Below are 23,507 nucleotides of genomic sequence, written 5' to 3' on the forward strand. Positions count from 1 at the left end.
GCTATGTGTGGTCATTGAGGTATTGTGAAACAGTATCTGATTTTTTTCAGAGGCCACTAGATGGCGCTCTTGGTTTAGAAATGATGTGAGGTTTCATTGTATCCGTTCATGTCCAAACATTTTACAGTAGACAGTGCCCTCTGAAAATCAGCACACTGTTTCATGAAACCTCATCATCCCTTCAATACTGTATCATGACACGTCATCTACCCATCACTAGTCCAGACTGTTCACGAGTTGACAGCTCTCTAATCTCTCAGCTCAGCTTTCTCCTCAGTCAGAACATAGCACGTAAAAACGTGGGATGGAGGGTGAGAGTAGTAGCTTCGCATCTTGCCTGACGAATAAGGACTCAGTGTATGCTGAGTCAAAACGCACAGCTCTTGATCTACTCCCTGGTTTACAGTGGCACACATTAGGTCGTAAGGTTGCAGACAGAAGTGGTGTCTACCACAGTACCACTTCACATCTTCATGGTGGAGTCTGTTGTTCAGTGTAAGCAATTGTCTGTTGTTGATGGGGTTTTCTTCCCATGCGATGTGAAAGTCCCTTTAGTGGCAGATCTTCAGGCCGTCATTTAGAGCGGACCTGAGCAATCCGGTCCTCAAAGGGGTGGGTTGGTGCTGATTTTCGCTCCAACCAGTCAAGCACATATAGTTTGACCAATGAGGTTGCAGCTGAAACAGGCATATCCAGACACCTGATGGGTGAAAAGGTGACTTGCCTTATTTCTCACCCCTGCTTTGTAGGCGCCTCTGCATCCAGAACCCAGAAGAGATGGATTCCTCTCTGGTGCACATCCAACTGACAGGAGGTTCGAGGGCACATCCAGGACAGAGAGAGAAATGTCCCTGTTCCTAGTGTCCTCTCGACGGTACGTAAGAGAGGCAGCTTGGAAACAGATGTCTTGTCATATAGATATCGATTCAGCAACACATGCGACTCATGCCTTTGTTTGTCAAACTAGTTGAGTTTTCTTCTGTTTTGATTGTTCTCTCTGTGCAGAAACGCTGCCTGCCTGAAAACAGGGGAACATCTGTCGGGTCGGATGCACCTGCGTAACACCCGTGATGATCGAGAGAGAGAGAGAGTATAAATTAGTCAAGACTCAGAAAGCAAAATTAAAATGGTGGCTGCAGTTTAATTGTGAATAATTAACAGACATTGACACTGCAGTGTGCAAGGAATAAGATCTAGTATATTGGCAACATTCCACTGTTTATTACTGGCCTACTGTGTTCACCTTTTTTTTTTTTTACTTTTAAACCCCATTTATTTAAGAAACATCTTAAAAATCTCTATAGTATATTTTTTCCTTATAAAATATAGAAAAGAGTAATTACAGTTATTTTACAGACGGAATATCCTCTGGCATTTGGAACGGATCATGTGAGACTATTTTCATTTCCAGCACAAACAGAATATGCATCAAAAGAATTTACATAAGTCAGTACAGTGTTGCAAAACAAAACGAAAAGAAAAAAAGAACCATAATTCATGGGAAAATACGCAGACTTCATACATAGAAATGAAATACATGCATACATACAATACAGTGCCATGCAAACGTAGTCCATTTTGGGAAGTCATCCATTTCAGATTTGTATTTATTTCCTGTGTTTTAAACAGTTCATGCCTTCTTGCTATACATATAGAACAGAGCTTTTGTGAGCCATTTGCTCCAGCTGCTGGGCCACACTTTCATAGACTTCTCAGTCACAACATCCAGACTGAATGGCATTACACTTTCAAATACACCTATGTAAAAAAATAGACATATTGGTGTGTCTCTGGATCGGATTGAATTTGACAGTCGTGTTCATGAAACAAACAAACCAGACAGTCGAGGCAGGACCCTTAATGGCCACCTGTAAAAACCTGTCAATGCGCTGTCAATAAGCTACTCACAGCCTTTTTACCGCAATCCGACAATTTAGCAGAGCTCATATCGAGGACCTGCGAGGCGACCTTCAGCGAGTTTTGGTCGAGATAACGCCGAGGTTCTCGCCTGGACTTTATCTCTGCGTGAAAACACGACACGTTTTGCAGTCGAAAACAAAAATCCTCCCGCAGGACGTAAAGAATCCATGCAATTATCAATAGCATTGAAATGACTTCAACATGTGCGACACACAGAGGTATCCTGTTTCTAAGATATAGAACTCATATCTCTTGTACATAGTGGTTGGAGTGACGTCACCCTGCTCTGAGGTTGTACAAGTTAAACGTCACCTTGCTTTACTGCCTATAGAAGAGTGGTTCATGCGCTGAAGCCTGTAGTCATAGACAACAAAGCAGTACATCCTGTCAAATGACCACGGGGGCCGAGTCATTCTGAGCCCTGGCACGACTAGCTTGCCACTGTGCTACCCTAGTGTGGGTGAGGTATTCTCAACTTCAGTATTAAATATAAAACTACGTTGCCATCTGAGTAAATTGAACCTTTTTTCAGTCCAATCTACCTGATTTTGAAGTTGTTTACATCTTCATATAGGTGGTGTTTTCATACTGATCTTGGTGTAAGTCCGGTACAAATACGTGGAAAATGCCATGTGCTCGTGATGGATCGCTGAAGCTTCGTGAAACAGTGTCCTGATTTTCAGGGCCCACCAGAGGGCGCCGTCTGCTGTAAAGTGTTTCGACTTGAACAACCAATTCAATGAAACCTCACATCATTCTAAACTAAGAGCGCCATCTAGTGGTCTCTGAAAAGTAGGACTCTATCTCATGACACCTCATTGACCCATAACAACAATATGCCTTTCCTTCGGCCATTAGCTAAACCTGTCTGTGTTTCAGCTGCTTTTACATGGTGCATTGTAGTCAAATGAAAATGCTTCATATAAATACTTCTTTCGGGATGAAATGACCCGATTTGACACCTTGTGAACAAAATTTCGTTTGGCTCAGCAGGGATGGTTTATGTTACTGGTTTATTAGGTCTTCCTCCATGTGACCAACTATCTTTTTTGTGTCACTGCGCATGTTAACCCCATGTGACATGACCAGTAAATTATGCCTTAAAAAACTGGAGTCCTCCAGCAAGGTCACAAGCACTCGCCAGACAAAAATGGAAAAAATGCATTAAACCAAATACAGATAGGAATAGAGGTGACTACGTAATATTCTTTGCTAGATTCTGTTGCTAAGTAACGGATGGTGGTTTGTTCAGTGTAGGTGAGTTCGGACTACATGCATCTGAATCGGACTGTGTAATTTTGCGTCGGGAAAACAGGGAAGATTTAATCTCGGTTCGGAAAACATTCGTACCGATTGAGGAAAAAGTGCCCGAGCAACCATGGCTACCGACAGTACCGGTTAGTCTGGAACATAGTTCCAGCCTCTCATGCTGATCTCTTTCCGACAGTCTAGCCTGCCTTAACCACATTCAAAAGTCTTTGGTGTAAAGCAGGGATGACCAACTCAGTCGCACAAGGGGGCAAGTTCCGTCACAATATGCAGAAACAAAATGCAGGACCTGTCTAACTTTCAATAATTAGAGGCTAGTTTTAGCTTCAGAATATGCAACTTGCCCTTCCTAACTCCATTCCGCGAGGTGGGCTTTCGTCCTTGAAGCACTTGTTGGCATTTATAACGTCCGAGCTAGAAAGCAGCCAGTTGAACAGCAAAGCTGTCTTATCATTGTGGGTTATTTGGATTTTACTTTAAGCCACCTATTGGTATTTTAACCTCTCGCTGGGCCACAGACAAAATCTTGGCCGGGTGTGTCCCCCAAGGCTGATGGTCTGACACCTGTGGTCTACAGCCACTGCCAACATTCATTTTAGGCTGCAGGGGTTCAGTCAGCTTCACAAATGGATGTCATAATAAACAATTCCGTGAGTCGAGTTCCACCGTCCAACTTCAATCCAGGCAAAAGGAGAAAGCTACGTCACCTGCTGTCAACCCTCTGCATCACCCTGAGCACATTGTTTCAATATCAATAGAACAAGGCCAAGGATAACTTGGTCATCTGAGCCTCTGAGGTCACTGTTCTGTTCTCGGGTGACCACAGGTTTCTGCCACAGGGCGTTGCATCTTACGTAATAAACAAATCGATGTGAGGAATCAATGCAAAAAGGCCAGTATTTAAGTTTGGATAACATTGGATATATATATCGTGTAAAGCTTCTAAATCAATGATGGTGAGAGATGTTGGGTCACCAGTTGTCAGCTGTTCGGCTCCCCACCGAGGGTGGACGCACTGCATTAATCGCCCAAAGTCGTGCACAAAATATTCAAGTATTTTCTAATCCTAAGAGTAGAGTAGCTGTGTGCACTGCTTTCATCTGCACCACTAATGCGTCTTATATTTTCCTGGGCTGGATTGGCCGAGCGGACTACACAGCTCATTGGAGTAATTGGAAATAGATGTAGGACTCGCCAAAAAAATAGACGGGTATACCGTTTGTTTCAAAGTTATTTACAATTCTGGAATCTATGGTGTTTGTGTACCGAGTATTTCAAAGAGTTCTGAACCCATGGCGTTGCAGTTTGTGCGAATGGTAACACCGTGCAGTCTGAGAGCGGAGCTGTTCTCTACGCTCGCCTGCTGGGCTGCGAATGCTTGGAAGTGATGAGCGCTCCCTCTGAAGGCGACACCTCAGACTGGGTTCTATAGCTCGAGAGGTAACTCATCATTCACCAACACCTGTCGTCCGGCACTACGTCGCGTCTATCCACCGGTGTGCGGATTATTCAGACGTTTGTCACATGATCAGGATTCTCTCTGACTTCAATGCACTCGATCTCTTCCCTTTCTCTCTCCCGCTCCCTTTCTCTTTCCCTCTCCCGCTCTTTCCGCTTGGCCCTTTTCTTTTTCTTGTGTCGCTTTTTAGACGGCGGGAAGAAAGTTAGGAAGACAGGAAGAATGACAAAGCAGTGCAGCACAGTGCACCCAGCGGTAAGGAGGGAGCATTTGAACAGTGTGTAGGTCAGATTAGAAGGCACAAACACCAGCGGCATGATCCCGATCACAAAGCAGGAAGTGTTCTGCAGGATGGCCGCGCCGTGTTCTTCCAGTGCCAGCTTTATGCACTGCGTCCGAGTGTGCTCGGTGGCCAGCACAAAGGTGTAGAGGTGTGGTGCACAGTGATCCATGGCGAAGTTGAGGGTATAAATAAGGCACAGAATTGAGATGCTGTCCATGCCAACGTTCCAGAGGGTCATCAGACCCAAGACTCCCAGCTCCACGGATGTCACTGTGAGGATGAGCCAAAAGTTCCCCAGGGGGTTGATGACAAGGAACAACGTGAGGACGAGAATAGTCAGCACGCTAAAGCCTGAGGTTAAGATGGGGGAAATGACGGAGGAACTGTAGCGGTCCATGAAAACAAAGGTGGGGTTGAAGGCGATGAACTTAATCGGGTCGATGAGCATCAACGGGCGCAGCTTCTCCAGAAGCTCCACCACCTCTTCCCGCTTCTTCTCGGTGGTCCGTGCCACCAGGTACATGCGGGAGGCGATAATGTCATACTCGTCAGTTTCGTGGTTCTTTGAAAATATGATGTCCTCGGTGAAGTGCTGGTACTCAGGGCTCCGCAGGAAGGAATCCTTCAAAATCGAGATAAAGTCACTCTTTGTCGACGCGCTCACGTTCACCACCCGCAGGTAGTGGAAGAAGTTGTCCATCCAGGAGATCTTGTTGAAGCCGTGACTCAAAGTCTTGATGTGCTCCTGCACCGTGGTGTTCCAGTACTCCAGGGGCTCGTAGATGTAGAATCCGATCACAGGACTGTAGTTGCTGAAGTATTTCTGCTGCGTCAGCGCGTACGAAACACTCGGCGAGTTACTCGCGAGGAGATTTACAATGTTCGAGCCGTCGCTGATTTGTAAACATCCCATAAATGAAAAGGAGGCGTAGATGAGATACAGGATGACGACAAAGGGCTTCACGTAAGTGTTGGTGATCCACTCCGTGTAGTGTTCGCGCAAAAAGTGCTGAATAAAGTGGTTCTGGTAGGGGACGCTGTCATGGTGCGTGGACAGGTCATGACCGTCACTCATCATGGTTTTGAACCACGTGGGCTGGCGGTCCAGGTACTCCACCGAGGGGATCTTGCAGCAGAAAACGCTGTGGTAGCGGTTCTGCTCCAGCTGTCCGGCAAACACCAGGCAGGAGCCGTAGAAGGAGAAGACGTAGAAGTAGTTGACCAGAATGGCGACGCACATGCTCTGACAGAAAATCTTCACGGACTCGATGTTGGTGAAAGGGCTTGCTCCCATGCCAAATGTGATGATGTAGAGCGAGCTGGTCATGGTGTAGCACACCATCACGTCGGCGAAAGCGTCCGCAACACGCTCCTTGAACGGGAGGTTCTCCCTCGTCCTTCTCCAGCCAGCCAGCAGCTCGAACACCCCTTTGGTTCCGTGACCTGCAAGACAGAACGGTCGAGCAGTTAATGGACATCTGTCTTTAAACATTAAACATTTACCAACGCAATTAAAATGTAGCAACTACTCTTGGTGTGCGGAGTGAAAAATTGACCGAAGACTCATACAAGCAAACAATGTAGAGTTGTCAATCGGGTGCAACCCTCAGGGCTCATGACGCGCAGCTAGAACATACAAACTGTCATCTCCTCAGTTTTTTTGAGTTGGGATTGGGGAAGTGTCTGGAATCTCTCTGAGCCCCTGAGGCAGCCATTTTGGAAAAAAAAGTATCATATTTAACTTGATCAGTTTTTTGACTGCCCAGTAGTGTCACCACACTACTGAGTACTCCCTTAAAAAGTAACTGAGTTCCCATACTCATGACTTGATTTTAAAACTTACTTTGCTACTGTAGTTGCATTCAGCAGCTTCACTTTCACTTCAATCTGAAAATGCTATTTTTTATTTAAGGTACTCTCTTTATGGAAGTGTACCTTAAGCAGTAATGTCGACATTGTCTCTGGTCATGATTCTTTCCAGGGGTTTGGAGTATAAATATCAGTAAACTATTCACAAGGCCTTGTATAGCTCTGTAGTTAATGCTAGCAAAGTCATTTTTTTTTTTTACTTAAAAACATTTTAACCTAAAACTACCAAAAAATTCAATAAAATCGGAGTCTTAGAAATGACTGGACAAACCACATTTTCGCAAAACTAAATAAATAAATAAACTTTTAGACAGGGGTCACCAAACTGTTCCAGACATCAAGCACACATTGCTTGCAGTTTCCGTGTGTGTGCTTGCACCCACTGTGGCACTTTCTAGAACAGTTTGGTGATGCCTGCTTTAAGATAAAACAGATCGCAAAAATAAAGTACTTTTAAAAATTTATAGGATAAATAGTCATACAAAAGCTATAAACAACAAGTCACACTCCACAGCACTTCCTCCAGTGATTTCTATTTTAAGAGACAGCAGAACAGCCCGTCCGTACCCTTTCTTCCTGCACCAAATATGACGAATATAAAGGCAAAGTACGCATATTTAAATTGATCCTAAGTGTTGTTTTACTAGGCCATTCAAGAGCATTCAAAATCGGAGTCATAGAGTCAAAAAAATTGACATTTTCCGAGGCTTCCTTTTAACAGTCCTGAGAGTCCGCGGGTTTAATATTGTCAACCACAGCAGACACAAGCTCAGAATTGTGACTCTATCTCCAGCCTGAAAACATCCATCTCCTCTCTCTCTGTTGCTGTTTAGGTCTGGCAACTTGGCACATGAGCTGTCCTCATGCTGAACACATGACTTGGCCTGTAGGAGGCGTCACACCCCGAGAAGAATCCAAATACATATTCATGTTACCAGCCTCACAGCTGACTAAGCCCTCAAAGTTGGTCAGAACTATCTTCATGAAAATAAGAACAAAGGCAGTTCTTATTTTAGACCCATCATCCACAAAGCAGCGCACTTCTCAGCCGTAGACACAGGTCGTGTGAGTCCAATCTGAAAAATTTTCACCAGTCAAAAAATATTGTGTTCAAAAGCGCGTGATCCTCAGCGCCAAGTCTCCCACACAGGAACACCCGCCCTCCCACACACACTGTCCATTTTATTTGTAAAATGCCTGGGCTCCATGTCGGGTGGGCGGTGGAAATCACTGTGGGGGGACTGTTGACTGTTGATGAATTTCTTCACACAAGTGTCGCGTTTTCATCCACTGCGTTCATCTTTTAAAGCAGAGGGCTTAGACAAATCCAGCTGGCCATTTGATACCATCGTGAAGGTTCCTGCATGACATGAAGAAAAAGCTCATGAGCCATAAAGGCGAAGGCTGGATTGAACGCTTTGGATGGACTGCTTCTTTTTTGCTTTTAGTTTCAGGAGGAATTCTGCGCGGGAGCTTTGGTTAAATCAGCTGTGTGCGACGGCCAGCATTATACAAACATGGAACTGATATTAACCAGGCAAAAAGAATGCAATACGCAATGCGATCTGATTGTATTAGGGATTCAATAAGTGTCACTTTTATGATGGGGCTGGATGTTTGGGTGGACAATTTACCTTAACCAGTTCACATCTGAATGGAAAGACAACATGAAACGTCTCACAGAAAAACTTCTCACAGAAAGGGCCCAGGTTTTCTCCATGAGTCAGAGTTTGCTTACAGCCGAATTTCAACCCACGTTTGAGCTGGAGAGGCTGTAAATCTAGATGAACATGGTTTGACTCAATTAGAAGAGGGCCACAAGTCAGGTTGGTTGGAAAAATGTTGGTGTTGGAGACACCAGGGGAAGGAGATGAGAAAAACCACCAACAAGGTTTAGGGATGCAGTAAAGGAGGACATGAAGAAGCTGGATTGAGATCCATTAAGAAGGAGACTGTCTGCGGCAACACATGTTTAGAAATGACAAAAGTAAGAAGTCAAACACGATATAAAAACTGATTTTGGTGACTCACAATGCCACCGTTTCCCCCACTGTTCATGGACAGGCTTTAGCTAGAGGGGCATTTGAGCACCCTAAACTGAAAAACATGAGCAATTGGATGCCTTTTTTTTCAGTAGGGCACCCTAAATTTCTTGTCATTTGTGCCCTGTTCGCAGTGCCATCATACTGGTTTCCATGAAAAGGGTCTTTCTCCCTGGTAATTTTTCTGACTTACATGGTTCTTCGCAGAAAATCTCATGCCTTCATGAACCTGGGGCTTTAGTATTGCGGGCACCATATTTATTTTCGGTCGGACCTTTACCAAAAAGCGCTGTTATTGGGGGGATGTCCGACGCTGTTGACGGGAAGAAAACACGTAACTTTGAAACGTTTTTGTTTGTTTACAAAATGGAAGCCTTATAATCTGAGGAGTGTTTTGGTGTTTTCGCTTCTTTGGTGGTAATAACTGTCAGCACAAAGCGATGGTACTGGGGAGGGGGTCACACAGTGGCCTCCACCTTGTACGACATACCGCCTCTCTACAGTAAATGAATGCTCAATTCATACATTACAAAAGAACGTCGGTTTCTTCTTCAGGGCATCGGACCGGACATCATACTGAACACTACCCCTGGCGACAAACCTTCTTTTGTTAACCTTAAAGTCCAGACTTCAATTATTCTCCACACGTTTAACCTGTTTCGAGCTTTAATCGAAATCAAAGAGAAGAAACGCAGCATGGAGCAGATGGCTGGAGGCATGACGGCCGCTCAATTCTAATCAGCTTTGTTGCTATCTCACAACTCAAGAGAGGGGAAAATCAGACTATGAGTTTTACAAAGGGCCACTAACTGTTAAGGATTATTGATGGGTGAAAGTGGGGGTGACAGCAGGGATGAGTCTGGAGGAAGGACCGGACTGTTGCGCTACAACTTTGGATCACTTCCACTGAAGACCGGTGGATGGACTTTATTCAACACAGGCTTTTAGCTAGGAGGCGTCATGAGGACGAACAAATGGACGCCCACTTTTTCTCAGCAGGACGCCCTAACTGTCCCATTATTGGTGCCTGTATTATGCCCTATTATGCGCCCTTTCCCAATGCGAGCAACATAACTTAACAGGGTTCAAAATTCATGTGGTTCTATTTTTTACTTAAGGCAAACCTTCATATATGTTTTGTTTGAATGAATGAATGAATGTTTATATGAGTGAAAGTTTATCTTGCATAAATATATAAAAGAAGATGAACACAACTGTAGATGTTTAGCTTGTCGTAAGGGAAAGAATAAAAAATAAAATAAATATATATATTTTGGAATGAATCAGGTTCAGCTGAGTAAAACAGCTGCCCAGGAGACCTCTGCATCTGAAAGTGTTACTGTGTCACCAGAGTTATTTGACTCAGATGTTTGTTTTTATAAAAAGTCATTTTTTGACCAAATCGATGTTTACAGCTTGTTTTTTACAAAGCAAGTTGTAAAGTCAGTCTCGCTAAAAGCCTTTTCTTCACTCTAACTTTTAACTTATTCTGGAAGGTCGCCACTCACTTGAATAAACCCCCATAGAGTCAGTCTTCTAGTGCTCCCTGATAAGGAATGCTGTCTGGTTTTCAGTTGCCACCTCACTGTTTGTCAGAGGGCAGTCGCTGTTAAGTTTGAGAAAAATATGCTGCAGCTCGGTGTGAAAGGATCAGGAGGCTAGAGGTGTTGTATCCAAGTCTCCGCTTGAAAAGATGGTCGTGGGCTGCAGGAAGCCTCGAGGGCTTGGTGGAGTTGTGGGGTTGAGGTGTTACGGATTAGCCTCATCCCTCCTGCCCCAGAAATAATGGCAGAGCTCAGCACTGAGCCACTGGGTCATTTAACCAAATGTCTGCGGTACACAAGACACAGTCAGCTGCTTCCACCATCGAGCTCCTGAAGTGAAGGAGGGATCTGAAGTCAACGGAAACGGATGAGAACGCACGCACGCTCAAAAGCAATTATCCCCCCCAGAATCAATATTTGGGTGATAACACCTCTGACGCTTGGCCTCTCGTGGCTGTGAAAGAAACTTCCCGGCTTCAGATTTTGACGCTTCCCCGGAGCGGACACGGATTACTGCAGCTATTAGGCCGTGCACTGTTTGATACACGCGAGGTGCGGCAGCGGCAGGTCACAGAAATAATGACTACGGCAAGATAGAGCCATTACCAAAATTACAGGGTGATTAACTTTCTGGGCCGTATCATCGGAGCATGCATAATGAGAGATTCTTAAAAAGGCTTTCCTGGAACACTGGGGTTTATAAACTCACAATATACAACAATGTTGTTTTTTTTTTTTTCCTCAGGCAGATTCAGAACACAAAGAAAAGGGCGCCCCCTTCTCTGCTAGTGACTCCCTTACCAGAGACACCGTAAATGCTCGGAACAAAACACACCCCAAAACTGGGTTCTGTTCTAATGTGTGGATCACTGACTGGTGAGTCTGGGTATCAACCGTCCAGTCAGTCATGATGTCGCCAACAGGGCTGGGTTACTATTTCCCTGATGTGAACGGGCAGCGACAGAGTGCACAGTGAACAAAAACGGGAGGAAGAAAAAGGAATAATTACAGAAACTGAAAACAAAAATGATGGTAAGACATACTGGGTTCTGAAAGACCAGGTCATATGCCCCGCCTCATGGCATGGCATTCACATGTTCCACCACGGCATTGAGGTATAAATTGGAAAATACCCCTTTCAGCCCAGATTTAATCTTCAGACACACACTAGGTCCAGTACCTACCACGTTTCTTTCTCAGGAAGTGGGCCATTGCATGACACTCAAGTCCATCTACAGGCTCACAGGTCAAAGTGGTGACTGTGGTTCTATTTGTGTATTTAGAAAGGTATTATTCACTGTCTATAAATACACAAAGCAGTTGATGTGCAGTATCAAGGTGTCAGAACAGCTTCTGACAGTAATATTTTGGGGGTTAAATTGTCTCAGTGGCAGAGAGCCTGTGTTATCGCAGACCAAAGCACAGATGCAGCAGAAGAGAGACACTGTGGGAGCTGGATTAAATAACCAAGATCCAACTACTTTTGCCACAGTTTTACAGCTCAGGTTGCATTGCACAGATGGTGATATTCCAATATCTATAATCCTCCAGAGCTATTCTGAGCAGCTGCTACCAGAGAACGCTAACATGTTAGCACAGGGCTGCCAATTCTCTTGTAACCACCCTGAAACTCTCACGAAAGAGACTTTTGTCTCGCCTTTCTAGCCAAGTGAATCCAGCAACAGGTCCTTGCTATGCATTTGACAGAAGTTGGTGTTTGAAAATAAATGCAAAAGTATGGAACTTGTGTGTTTGATCGGCTGAAGGAGACACGCATGACCTTGGCTTCCAAACTGAATGAAACGGATATGACGTCGTCATAATGTACGAAAAAAATAGATTATTATCAGAAATATCTATATTTAATATTGTCATGAAAAAATTGCAATATCTTTGAGAATAGTTTTTTTTTCTGAGGTCCAAAGTTTAGTCAAGGATCATAGATCTCTGCTGGGTTAAAAGCATCAAAACGCTCTACACAGTATCAGATTAAAGATTGAGAAGGAACTGATGAAACTGTAATGGTGTAAAAGCCAAATAAATCCAATGTTTTAAAATCAGATCACCATTTTTTTCCCTGTCCTCAATTGCTATTTAAATTTCTGCCTGCCTACTTTTTTTCTCATCTTCCTCGCTCCCATAGTCCACAACTTGCTCTTGATGATGGAGGGTATGGGACATAAGAAAGAACAGAATTATCACCACAGGCAACAAAACACCCACGAAAACTCGCACTCCCTCTGCTCTGTCTCCGCCGCATCATTATCAGGATATTGAGTAGGAGTCTGGGTGGGAATGAAACTGATTTGGTGGAATTGCTCCAGGTGTGAAATAGAACACTTGCAATTTGCATCTTCAAGTTTTCCCTGTCTCTGAGCAGGTGAATATAAAAAAAGACAATTGTGCAGAAGGGATTAAAGGTGCAGAGCAAGCTGGAAAGTTTATATTTCCTCCCTGAGCTTTCGGCGGGTTCCTCCAGAAACTCTGGTTTCCTCCCACCATCCAAATACATGTAGCTGTCAATTGCTACTGTGAAGTGTTTTTAAATGTGAGCATGGGTGTCAGTGGCGGTATACAACCTGCCACCACTAGGGAGTCCCTTGCCTCTCCCTCTAGGCAGGATAGACTCCACCCATCATAATGACTGACTCTGTTCACTAAGCTATTGCACAAACTACCTGCTTAATTATGAGGCAATTCATTAACCCTAGTGCAGAGGAAGCTCAACATCTGTTAAATAAAGTCAGTGCAATGCTTGTCAATTCAAGATGCTGCTACGAGACATTGAGTGTATTAGCATAGCACAAGAGCTCTATTCGAATCCTTTCAGAGCTCAGCACAGCATTTGACACTGTTGTGTAGGCAATTTTAGTGGACCACTCCACTCAAATACTACCATAGATAACACCTAAATAGACCATAGATCGACACCTAAATTTACCTGTGGCGATCCGCAAGGTTCGACTTTTGGTCCTTTATTTTTTTACATCTACATGCTACTTCTCAACATGTTCTCAGTCCCAAGTTGTCAAATATCGACTACACTATTATGGGTACTTGTTAGCACTATGAGTGAAGTGCACCCCCCCCCGCCTTAATGGAGTCATCCTACCCCTGACCCGTCCCTCTGGACGTTACTCAGGAGGGGAAGCATGTCCATCCAATGAAACGCGGAAGGCTGACTTCAGCATCAATATTTGTAGACACAGAAGTCCACTTTACAATTGTTGATATGTGACGCCTCAGGGGTGAGAATGTGTTGTCCCTCTTGGTCAAGCCATCTACCCCCAGAATGTCTCTGTCAACGGCCTGGTGGCAACATACAGATTTATCTGGCAACTAGGAACTCTTGTGGTGTCTCTGCGATTCTACTCGAGGATTCTAAAATCCTATCTTAAACTGCTGATTTTGTTGTTCTTCTCCTTCTTTCTCTTCCTGCTTCTTCCTTCAGTGGTGACCACAGTGGATCATCCTCCTCCATCTCCCCCTGTCCTCTGCTTCCTCTTCTCTCAAACCTACAGACCTCATGTCCTCCTTCACCACCTCCATCAATCTCCTCTTTGGACTTCCTCTCCACCTTCTGCCTGGCATTTCCAATCTCAACATCTTCATCTATCAATGTACTGGCTCCCTCTCTCTCCTCTGTACATGTCCAAACCATCTCCATCTAGCCTCTCTGACTTTGTCTCCTAAACACCAGAGCACATGTGCGGTCCCTCTGATCCTATCCATCCTGCTCACTCCCAGAGAGAAGCTCAGCATCGTCATCTCTGCTACCTCCAGCTCTGCCTCCTGTCTTTTCCTCAGTGCCACTGTTTCCAAACCATACAACGTTGCTGGCCTCACCACCCTTTTGGACACTTTCCCTTTCATCCTTGCCGACACTCTTTTGTCACACATCACACCTAACACTTTTCTCCAATGATTCCATCCTGCCTGCACCTGCTTCTTCACCTCTTTCACACACTCTCCATTGCCTTGGACAGTTGAGCCTCAGTACTTCACACCCCCCACCTTCTTTATCTCTACGTCCTGTAACTTCACCTGTCCACTTGGCTCCCTCTCATTCCCACACATGTATTCTGTCTTCTTCTGTCCTCACATTGAAAAATCCAATGCAAAATCCATTATTCAAACTCAGATGAGTGACTGGATTATTGAGAAATCACTCGTCCCAAACTCTTTTTTTAGACTTTTTTTTCTTAAAGTACACCTAGTTTATGAGAATCAAGTGCCATCATTTGATGCTATGTTTAGCTCAACTCCAACCGATGCTTTGAACATCTATTCTCAGCCGACTGTCTTGTTAAAATTAGATGAAAGCGCCTCATTATTGACTGACTGATAAATGATATTTATGAGGGCCTAATGAGCAACAAAGCAGCAGGGGCGAGGCTCTGTTCTTTCTCAAATGGATTAGACTTTTTGCATATTTAATCATAAATGAAAGGTGGAAGAACCGGAAACTTTGAGAAGAATGACAAGTTATTATCTAGTTTTTTTTTTTTTTTAAGGAAGTGAATTCTATGATAATATTCACTGGAAAAACTACAGGAGGAGACGCGGGACACATGCACCTGGAGAGCGGCAGATTTATTCCAAGTCTGTATCTGGAGTCAGACGGAGCCCACCCCCCGATGTACCTGACTCCCACTTCCAGCCCCACCCCAGGTTCCTTCCTATCAACTCCATTAGGCTGAAATATTTATCAGCACTGACTGGTGACGGAGTCATGAACGTAACGCTAATTTCTCGGCGACTTGGAGCGTCAGAACAATCCATCCTCAAATTCCCTTTACAACTCATCACACTTATGAATGGGAAATGATACAGCGCCTCCATTCTCGACATGCAATGCTTCACACTTAACAGGAGCCTCCCCAACCGCATGCGGCAGAGCTCATTAGGATCGGAGCGGATCAAATCTGCCGATCGATAAATTACGTTTCGGTGCCGCATCCTCATTATGGCTCTTCATGTGTGAGGAATTAGTGGAAGTAAACACCACAGATGAGGAAGAGGAGCCCCACGGAAGAACCAACCGCTTCTTGGAAACTGAAACGCAGCGACATGTTTTCTTGAGACACAGTGGTCATTGGGATACAAAGACATGCGTGTGTGTGTGTGTGTGTGTGTGTGTGTTCAATGTCAGCTGACCTGGAAACTGTGGAACTCAGAGCAGGAAGAAATGGGAAGATCAATACTGCTTGACATACTAAGGACCCAAGGTGGTCTCGGAAGAATATGTCTCCATGAGACGAATCCATGAATGAGACTTGTTTAGTGAGTAGACGAATGAAATATATATATATATATATATATATATAATATATATATATATATATATTCTGAGAATTTTTTTTTTCTCTGGAAAATGAAATGCTAATGCCATTAGTCTCCATCACAAATGGATGACTCCTAAATGTTTAGGTAGACATTCTTTATGAGAAAGCTGATTCTGAGTTGTAATGGTTATTTGAATATATGAAATATAAAATGTGAAAAGTAATTCCTGCTTCTGGTTTTGTGTCTGTACTGAGGGTTTTCAACTTTAAATTAGCATTCTGGCTAATACAAAAAAAAAAAAAAAAAAAATCGGATATATATATATATATATATATATATAATGCATTAAGATAAATGAATGATCAGATAACATAAGATAACATTGTGATTTTGGGACTTATTTTGGCATCTACATACATACAAAATACACATCTTTATATAGTGCGCACCAAACGTTGATTTAATTCTGAATTATTTGAAATGTTTAAAAGAACAGAGGAGGAGGCTCAGGAAACAAAACACTTCTTCTGTGTGACTGTGAGCAATCGATGTGTGTGTCCAACAAAATGATATGAACTATGTCAAATCTGAAGATTCTGTTTCCAAGCAAAATGACAGACATTGAAATAGACGTCACAAACAAATCTCTACAACAGAGACTGGTGTATCACCAGTGTCACAGCAAACAGAAAGGAGAGGACTCTACTATCAGAGGGACTCATCCAGATATATGTGACTCACGACTCAAGAATCTCTTGCTGTCATTCAAGCGCAGTCAGCTGATCTATGATGCAAGAGCAACATTGGTGAAATGGAGCCCCCTGGAGGGCATATTTAGGTGGCATGAATAGGACAAAAAGAGAGAGGCTAGGTGCCCACATCCATGGAGGAGGCCATGGATTCATTGTTTGGGAAATGATTTCCTTGTGTTTGCTGCTGAGCTGTAATTCACCTTCTCTAATTGACGTATAGACCCGGCTCATGCAGTCCTTATTATCGGCCCTGAAGCTGCCAAAGCAGCCTCATCCCGGAGCTTCCATGGATCGATCATCAGTCAACCAGCTCTGCATCGAGAAAGTGGCAGGAATTCCCAGAATGCTTTTCACCATCTGCTGAGATTGCCAGCGCTCGTGACTGGCTCCGAATGTGACGCGTCACTCTCTGTGAGTGTGTCACTGTAGCAGGCATAAAAATGAAAAATGGGTCTGACAGATCAAAAAAGGGCCCAAAATAGAAGAAGAATCCATTATTAGATTCACTCATCAAACACTTGAGCATTTAATAATACCAGACTTGGCGCTCCCACGGGAGCACTGACGCATCTCTGCAGACCAGTGAACAGCTGTTACAGTTTCCAGTTCTAATTCTAAACACAACTTTTAGCTCAAAACTTACAATAACATCGGCTCTGCTAAGATTATAAACATTTCTTAATAAAGAAAAAGGCACTTCCAACTGAAGTTGGAGGTTGGAGAATACTTTTTGTCTAAACATTGAACTTTCAAATATCGGAAGCTAAATGCAAACATGACATTGAGTCAATCTCTTTTTGAGTTTTCTATTTGTATTTAATACAATTTGGATCCAGTTGTATGTCACTAAAGCTCATAGGGACCACAAAAAATGACTTAGCCGTCAGATATGACGTCGAGTATGAATTGTTTTTCATAAGTTAAACTCACACCAAATGCAACTTAGTAACCGGTCATTGTCAGTTTCCAGTCGTGATGGGTGGATGAGGTATCATGAAACAGTGTTGCAGGGTTGGTGAAACACTGTCATCATTTTCAGAGGCCACTAGATGGCGCTCTTGGTTTAGAAATGATGTGAGGTTTCAGTGAATTCGTAGTTCAGGTCCAAACATTTGACAGCAGACAGTGCCCTCTGGTGGCCTCTGAAAATCAGGGCACTGTTTCATGAAACCTCATCTACCCATCACTGGTTTCCAGCATTCGAAGGCACCTACTGGGGGCGGGTCTAGAGTTACTGATCAACATGGCGAATCGGTTCGTCTCTATCCGATCCTATCAACTGCTATGATCAGCTTCTCCTTCATTTAACTTCTTTGTCTTTGACTGACTATTTGTTCGCCATAGAATACGACCTCCAATTGGTTAGCGGGTTCCGATTTTTTTAACTTAACTTTTGATGTGACATGTCATCTGAAACGTTTGGTCGGCTTCTCCAGTCCAAAACCCAAACAGAGTGTGCAAGAGCAAGGGAGTAGGGTCAGGCCCAGTAGCTTGAGTAGATCGCTAACATGAAGGAACTGAAAGCAAACATCCATAAGATGCTCACATGTTCACTTCAAGTTTGTGTCAATTGGTTGGTGAAGCTTCTTCTGTCCCTCCTGCGCTGTAACCTGAGCTGCTTCAGAGTCACTCTTGGTCCCTTAGCTACGACTTGTTGACCATGCAGAGCCAGTCAGAGGCTACAGAGAGTACAAGAACTCCTGGTATAATTGGGACGCTTTGGGAGGGGAAAGTAAAAATGTCGAATGCTGATAAAAAAAGTATTGGAAAATAAAACAATTTCAAGACTAGATCATGACACCAAAGTTGTTTTAAAAGTAGCTCCAGAGCCAGAAAAGAATAAGGAATTACAGTGACAGGAGGCATCAACCATGAAGACAAAGAGCAATTGTTGGAGAAGGAAGAATCCAGAATCAGAGGCCAGAAATGTGACCCTTTCCTTGGCAGTTTTTCAATTTTACTCTTAACTGAAGGTAAAAATTGCCTAAAAAAATGGGTTTGAACTGAATGGTTGCTGAGATGCAAAACAAAAATGCAACATTTTACTTCAATACGTTCACGTCAGTGCCGTTGGAGCCAAATATGGGATTCAGCCATGGTTTCTAAGCGTAATTGACAGCAAAATATGAGCCAGATGGGAGAGACTAGATCAGATCTCAGCGTGATGTCACAAACCCAGCCGGCCGCGTGCCGGCTGCCTATTGTGCTAACTAAATAAATCTGTATTTTATAAAGGTCAATATACCGAGGTAAACTAATTCAGCAAGAGACAAAGAGCAGGCCGGCGCTCGCGCTTAAATGTCACAACATTTATTTTTCATGAGTCCAGCTCTGGACTCTTTACTTTCCTCACCTCTCTCTGTCTGTTTTTTAGCAGCTGTCACGGATCTGGAGAGAGAAGGGAATGGCGTGCGCCGCTCAGCAATAATTGGCCGGCTCAGAGATGACACAGCAGATCAGAGGGGGGGAGGACGCCGTTTAATATTAGGGGAAGGTGCACTCACACGTGGAGGTAACTGCTCCACCAACCAGATTGGACATTAGCTCCATTGTTATGAGAGAATAGCGGATTAGGTTAGCTGTGAATCCTGGCTTCGATGAAACAGAGGAGCATGACACAGCAAAACTGGAAGTGACAACGTAGGTTTGAAAGAGAAGCGGAATTAGATGACTGGATGGTTCAATGTTCTTTAAAAGTGGCCTTAAAAGCTGTGTCTACAAAACCGTCCCTGATGTTAGCATTCAGCTAGCAACTCTCGCTAACAAACATCGGTGGTTAATATCGGAAGCAAACCGAGCGAGACTTTTTTTCTTCAGTGTTCTTCTGCCCTACAGGACAAACTTATGCTGGAGAATATAAAGGACAAAGGAAATGCTAATGCCGCCCTTACGGAGTCAGATCCACAGCATCTGTTCGCTGTGGTTTGCTGGGGCAGATTAACGGTGGCGGACACTAACAGACTCAACAGACTCATCCGCAAAGCTAGTGATGTGGTAGGGGTGAAACTGGACTCCTTGGAGACAGTTATGGAGAGAAGGATGCTCCTTAGTTTCAGGAGACAACATGGACAGCATCACCCACCCCCTCCATCAGCTCCTGGTCCAATACAAAAGCGCATGGACCGTTAGATTACGACTGCACAACTCAAAGACTGAGCACCACAGGAGGTCCTTTCTTCGTGTGGCAATAAAAACACACAATTCGTCCCTGAAAAAAATACAATGAAGTTTTTTTTTGGCACATTTTCTGTTCTTGAACTGCATTTGTCGCACATTGTTTTTCTAAGATCTTTTGTATCACTTTTTTTTTGCACTTTATAATATTATTTCTTTTTAATTTATTGTGATATGTTGTGTACAGAGCATGTTACAAACACAATTTCCCTTGGGATTAATAAAGTTTTTCTGATTCTGATATCAAGAAACCCCCACCCCCCAAAAAATAACAGGAATATAATTTAAACTACTATTTTTAGACTCTGAACTGACCAATTCAAATCTTATTTCTGAATTTTTACGTCAGGGGAGTGGCCTTGTTTACGGGGCGGAGATTCAGATTCATGATTGACCCTGATATTGGTCAATAAATATCGGCATGACAAAACTCAAAAACTTGCTAAAAATAAACACATTCAGAGAGTGCAAGAATAAAGTGATAAATAATTGATGGCAAAGGCTTCAGGTAAAAGCCAGACTGAAAACATGGATGCTCTCTGAGACAGTTGTGGGAAGCCGTTCCCTTTCAGGTTAATAACTCGGATGTGTAAAAAAAATTCAATTCAATTCAGCATCATATGATAGTCAAGTCTGCTACACCAGTGGAGTCCACATGGTGTCTTCCACATGCCGGCCAAAAGGCACTTGTTGTTGTGGAAAAAGGACACAATAGCAGGTCTGAGTCATCAGGTACTCGGGAGTGGAAAACCTATTCACTGAGACGTCTGCATTTCCCTGCTGATATCGCTCCCAGGACACACCACGAGGACCAGTGGGCAAAAAGAAGCAGAGAATTAACACTCTGCAAAAACAGACATGGACATGTAACAGTAGTTTTCATGTATTATAAGCATTGTAGGCATTATCTTTTACATTTAAACAATATATAAATAGTAAAAAAATGTCCACGACACACCTGTTGAATGTTAGGAATCAACACATCTGTGGCCATCTTTAAATCATGTGCCTTTTTGCGTTCTAACTTGATGCCTGCACTTGTGTTTATTTGTTCATTTCGAAACTAAAATACCAACAACAATGTGCACGTATGAATCAGTGGGTGGAGGCCTTCACTCTCCACCTTTTTTATGTTGCTAACAAAGTGTTGAAAAAAAGTGATTCATTCAATCTGAAACTTGCATTTGACAAATTCCATCTGAATTTCTCTTTGTGAAAAATGACTGTGGCGCACTCTAATATTGGGAGACAAGTTCAGTTTCCGCTAATATTCATTCATCACCGCCAAGATCTCTCTTCTTCCCGGGAGGTGAGGGGGTTTTAGAGCCACAGGTTTTGATATTGAAGCACCTTATATTGGCCCAGCTTGTTCCAATACAGGCAAAGCTCTCAGAGGCCTCTTTGTGGCGAGGTACCTGAGATTGGAATTTGATTTACAGACGTATTGGACTTTTTAATATTTGTCCAAGTCAGGCTGATGTGGCGGTCAATAAAGCACTCAGACAAATCTGCACTCCAGATTCATATTGCCTTTACCCCTAGTTTGTTTCCTCCCTCCACATTGGCCTGATGGGAAGGTGCAGAGACGGATGGAGGTTTGGCTCTCCCAAATCTCATCCACTTACAATGATGGAGCCTTGGCTGCTCCCACAGACGTGCTGGGGCATTTCTCTTCAGGACCTCAACTCAAAACTGCTCATGGAGAGTTATCTACATGTTACCTCTGCCAAGACTGTAGCATTACACACAAACTAATGGGGCCATTATGTAGAACTAGATGGGGGTTCATTTGTGGACTTGGGTTGGGGGGGTTGAAATAAGATTTTCCAGATCCGAGGACCACTTTACTGCCGTGAACATTTCTTCACATGTAAAATGTTAAGAAGGAAAAAAATGTCCTCCTTAAGTGCTTCTGAAACAGAAGAAAGAATGGTGCTGGTTCTTCACATCTGCCCTGATGCCAAGCTGCAGACAGCAGTGCGCGAGTGCCTCCCAGAAGGAGGGGGGACATCTGCCGCCTCTGAGGTCCCGTCACATGAAATTACAGACTTAATTAACTCCCTCCACCTCCTCCATCTGACTTTCCTTCCTCCCTCTCTGGTTGTACCATTTCTCAACCGCGCTATATATCACACGTCTTTTTTCCTTCCCCTCTTTTTTCTCCTTGGCCCGGCCTTCTCCGCACCTCTCCGTCCCGGTCACAGCTCGACTTCCTCCTGGTCACGAGGCAGACTTGGTCCTCCTCTTCCTCAGTCTCACTTAAACTTGGGTGACGTCAGCCCTGCCTGCAGCAGAGCTGTGCCGAAGCTCCGGGGATAAGATGACCTTACTGTGCATGGAAGGGAAACTCAAGGTAGCAGGGGGCGCTCTTGTCAATATGCAAGCAGAGAATGGAAAATGGTTCAGCAAAGAACAGATTTTTGCTTTAGCTCTAGCATGATATTCCAGAGTATACTGAAGACACGGTGGCCCAGTTTTGGTTTTGGTGGCTATATATGGCGCAGCAGGAGCTGAGTGCCGACGGCACAAGCCGTCTTAGTGGAGCAGGTGGTCATGACCCCCCGGGATATTTTGAAATTCGAATCCAACTGAAACACTATTCCGTGCATTTTCAGGGGCAAATTACGCCATTTATTTTAAGTTAAATGCCAGCGCTTTCCACTGATTTGTCTTCCTTTTCGCTTATCACTGTCACTGCAGGAAAAACGTTGAGTTATACTAACTTCACTTCTCTCATCATTAATGGAGAATGGAAAAAAACTATACACTATAGGTTGCACTGTAGTGCTGTCAGTGGAAGGGTTTTTAGCGTTAATTGTACAGGTTGTGCAAAACAGTACAAAAAACCCTTCCATCGACAGCACTACGGTGCAACCTATAGTGTATTTTTTTCCACTGAGAGTTTCCACAAATTTCTAAATTTGACTCTGCAACAGCGTTTGACATCCCACCAGTAACAACATTCTTACACGCTGCATCCACCAATCAAAAGTCTTGTGACTTGCGAGATGTGGGTAAGCGCACCTCACAGACGGCATGAAAATCGCTGAACTTCAATGTAATTCCACGAAACTAACAAGGAAAAATGCCCTTTCCATGGAAACCAGTACAACGGCACTATACAGGCACTTAAGATCGGGAATTTTGAGCATCCTGCTTTAAAAACGAGCTGCCAGAATTCACATGCTTTTCAGTTTAGGGTGTCCCTAAGACCACCTGATGCCTCTCCAGCTAAAAGCCAGATTGAAACTCGCATTAGGTCTAGGACAAACATGAAAATCACACTTAACTGAATCTTCCACTTGAGTTTCAGTTTATGCACGAATTATCCCAACCTCAGCATGTTTCATCTATATGTAAATAAGTATTGTAAAGGGTATCCATATTAAGGTGCGATAACACCTCTGCTCAAACGCATCAGACAAAAACCGATCTGGATCTGTGTAATTTCACCACAGTTCAAGACCCCAGGAACGACCACAGTGTTGGCGCTAATAATGTGGCTACAACCTCAAGGGAACCATACTGAGCAGCTCTCTCTTAGTTTGCAGAGTGCGACTAACCACGATTAGCGTGAGCGACACGGATCCAGCAACAAGTCTGCAAGTTCTTGTTTGATTCTGTTTCAAATTACAGTGGTACCTCTGTTCTCGAACGTCCCGGACTTCGAACAAATCGGAGTTCGAACAAAAATTTCGAGATTTTTTTGCTTCGGATTTCGAAAATCCAGAACTCGAACGCGCCGGAAAAAAGCCGGAAAAAACATAACGTGCGCGGACCGACCAGCAGACCCATGACGCGCTTTGTTATTGTGTATAACGCAGCCTCTGTATGCAGACGTGTCCCTACATTTACTGACTGTTTTTTCTTCATATTGAGGTGTAAAACCTTTCCTGTCTCAGCACTGGA

At 43.8% G+C, this 23,507-nt stretch overlaps 1 protein-coding gene across 1 annotated transcript in view; it reads right to left on the reverse strand.

The window, feature by feature from the left end:
- Nucleotides 1-1,199: 1,199 nt before the first annotated feature.
- Nucleotides 1,200-23,507, reverse strand: part of ptchd4 (patched domain containing 4) — a 30,690-nt gene continuing 8,382 nt past the window's right edge. The window contains exon 3 of the mRNA XM_053882076.1: nt 1,200-6,374. Within this exon, the coding sequence (XP_053738051.1) occupies nt 4,699-6,374 (1,676 nt within the window). The 3' untranslated portion in view covers nt 1,200-4,698. The remainder of the gene's footprint in view (nt 6,375-23,507) is intronic.

Source organism: Synchiropus splendidus, chromosome 12, assembly GCF_027744825.2.
Source record: "Synchiropus splendidus isolate RoL2022-P1 chromosome 12, RoL_Sspl_1.0, whole genome shotgun sequence".
Classification (NCBI taxonomy): domain Eukaryota; kingdom Metazoa; phylum Chordata; class Actinopteri; order Syngnathiformes; family Callionymidae; genus Synchiropus; species Synchiropus splendidus.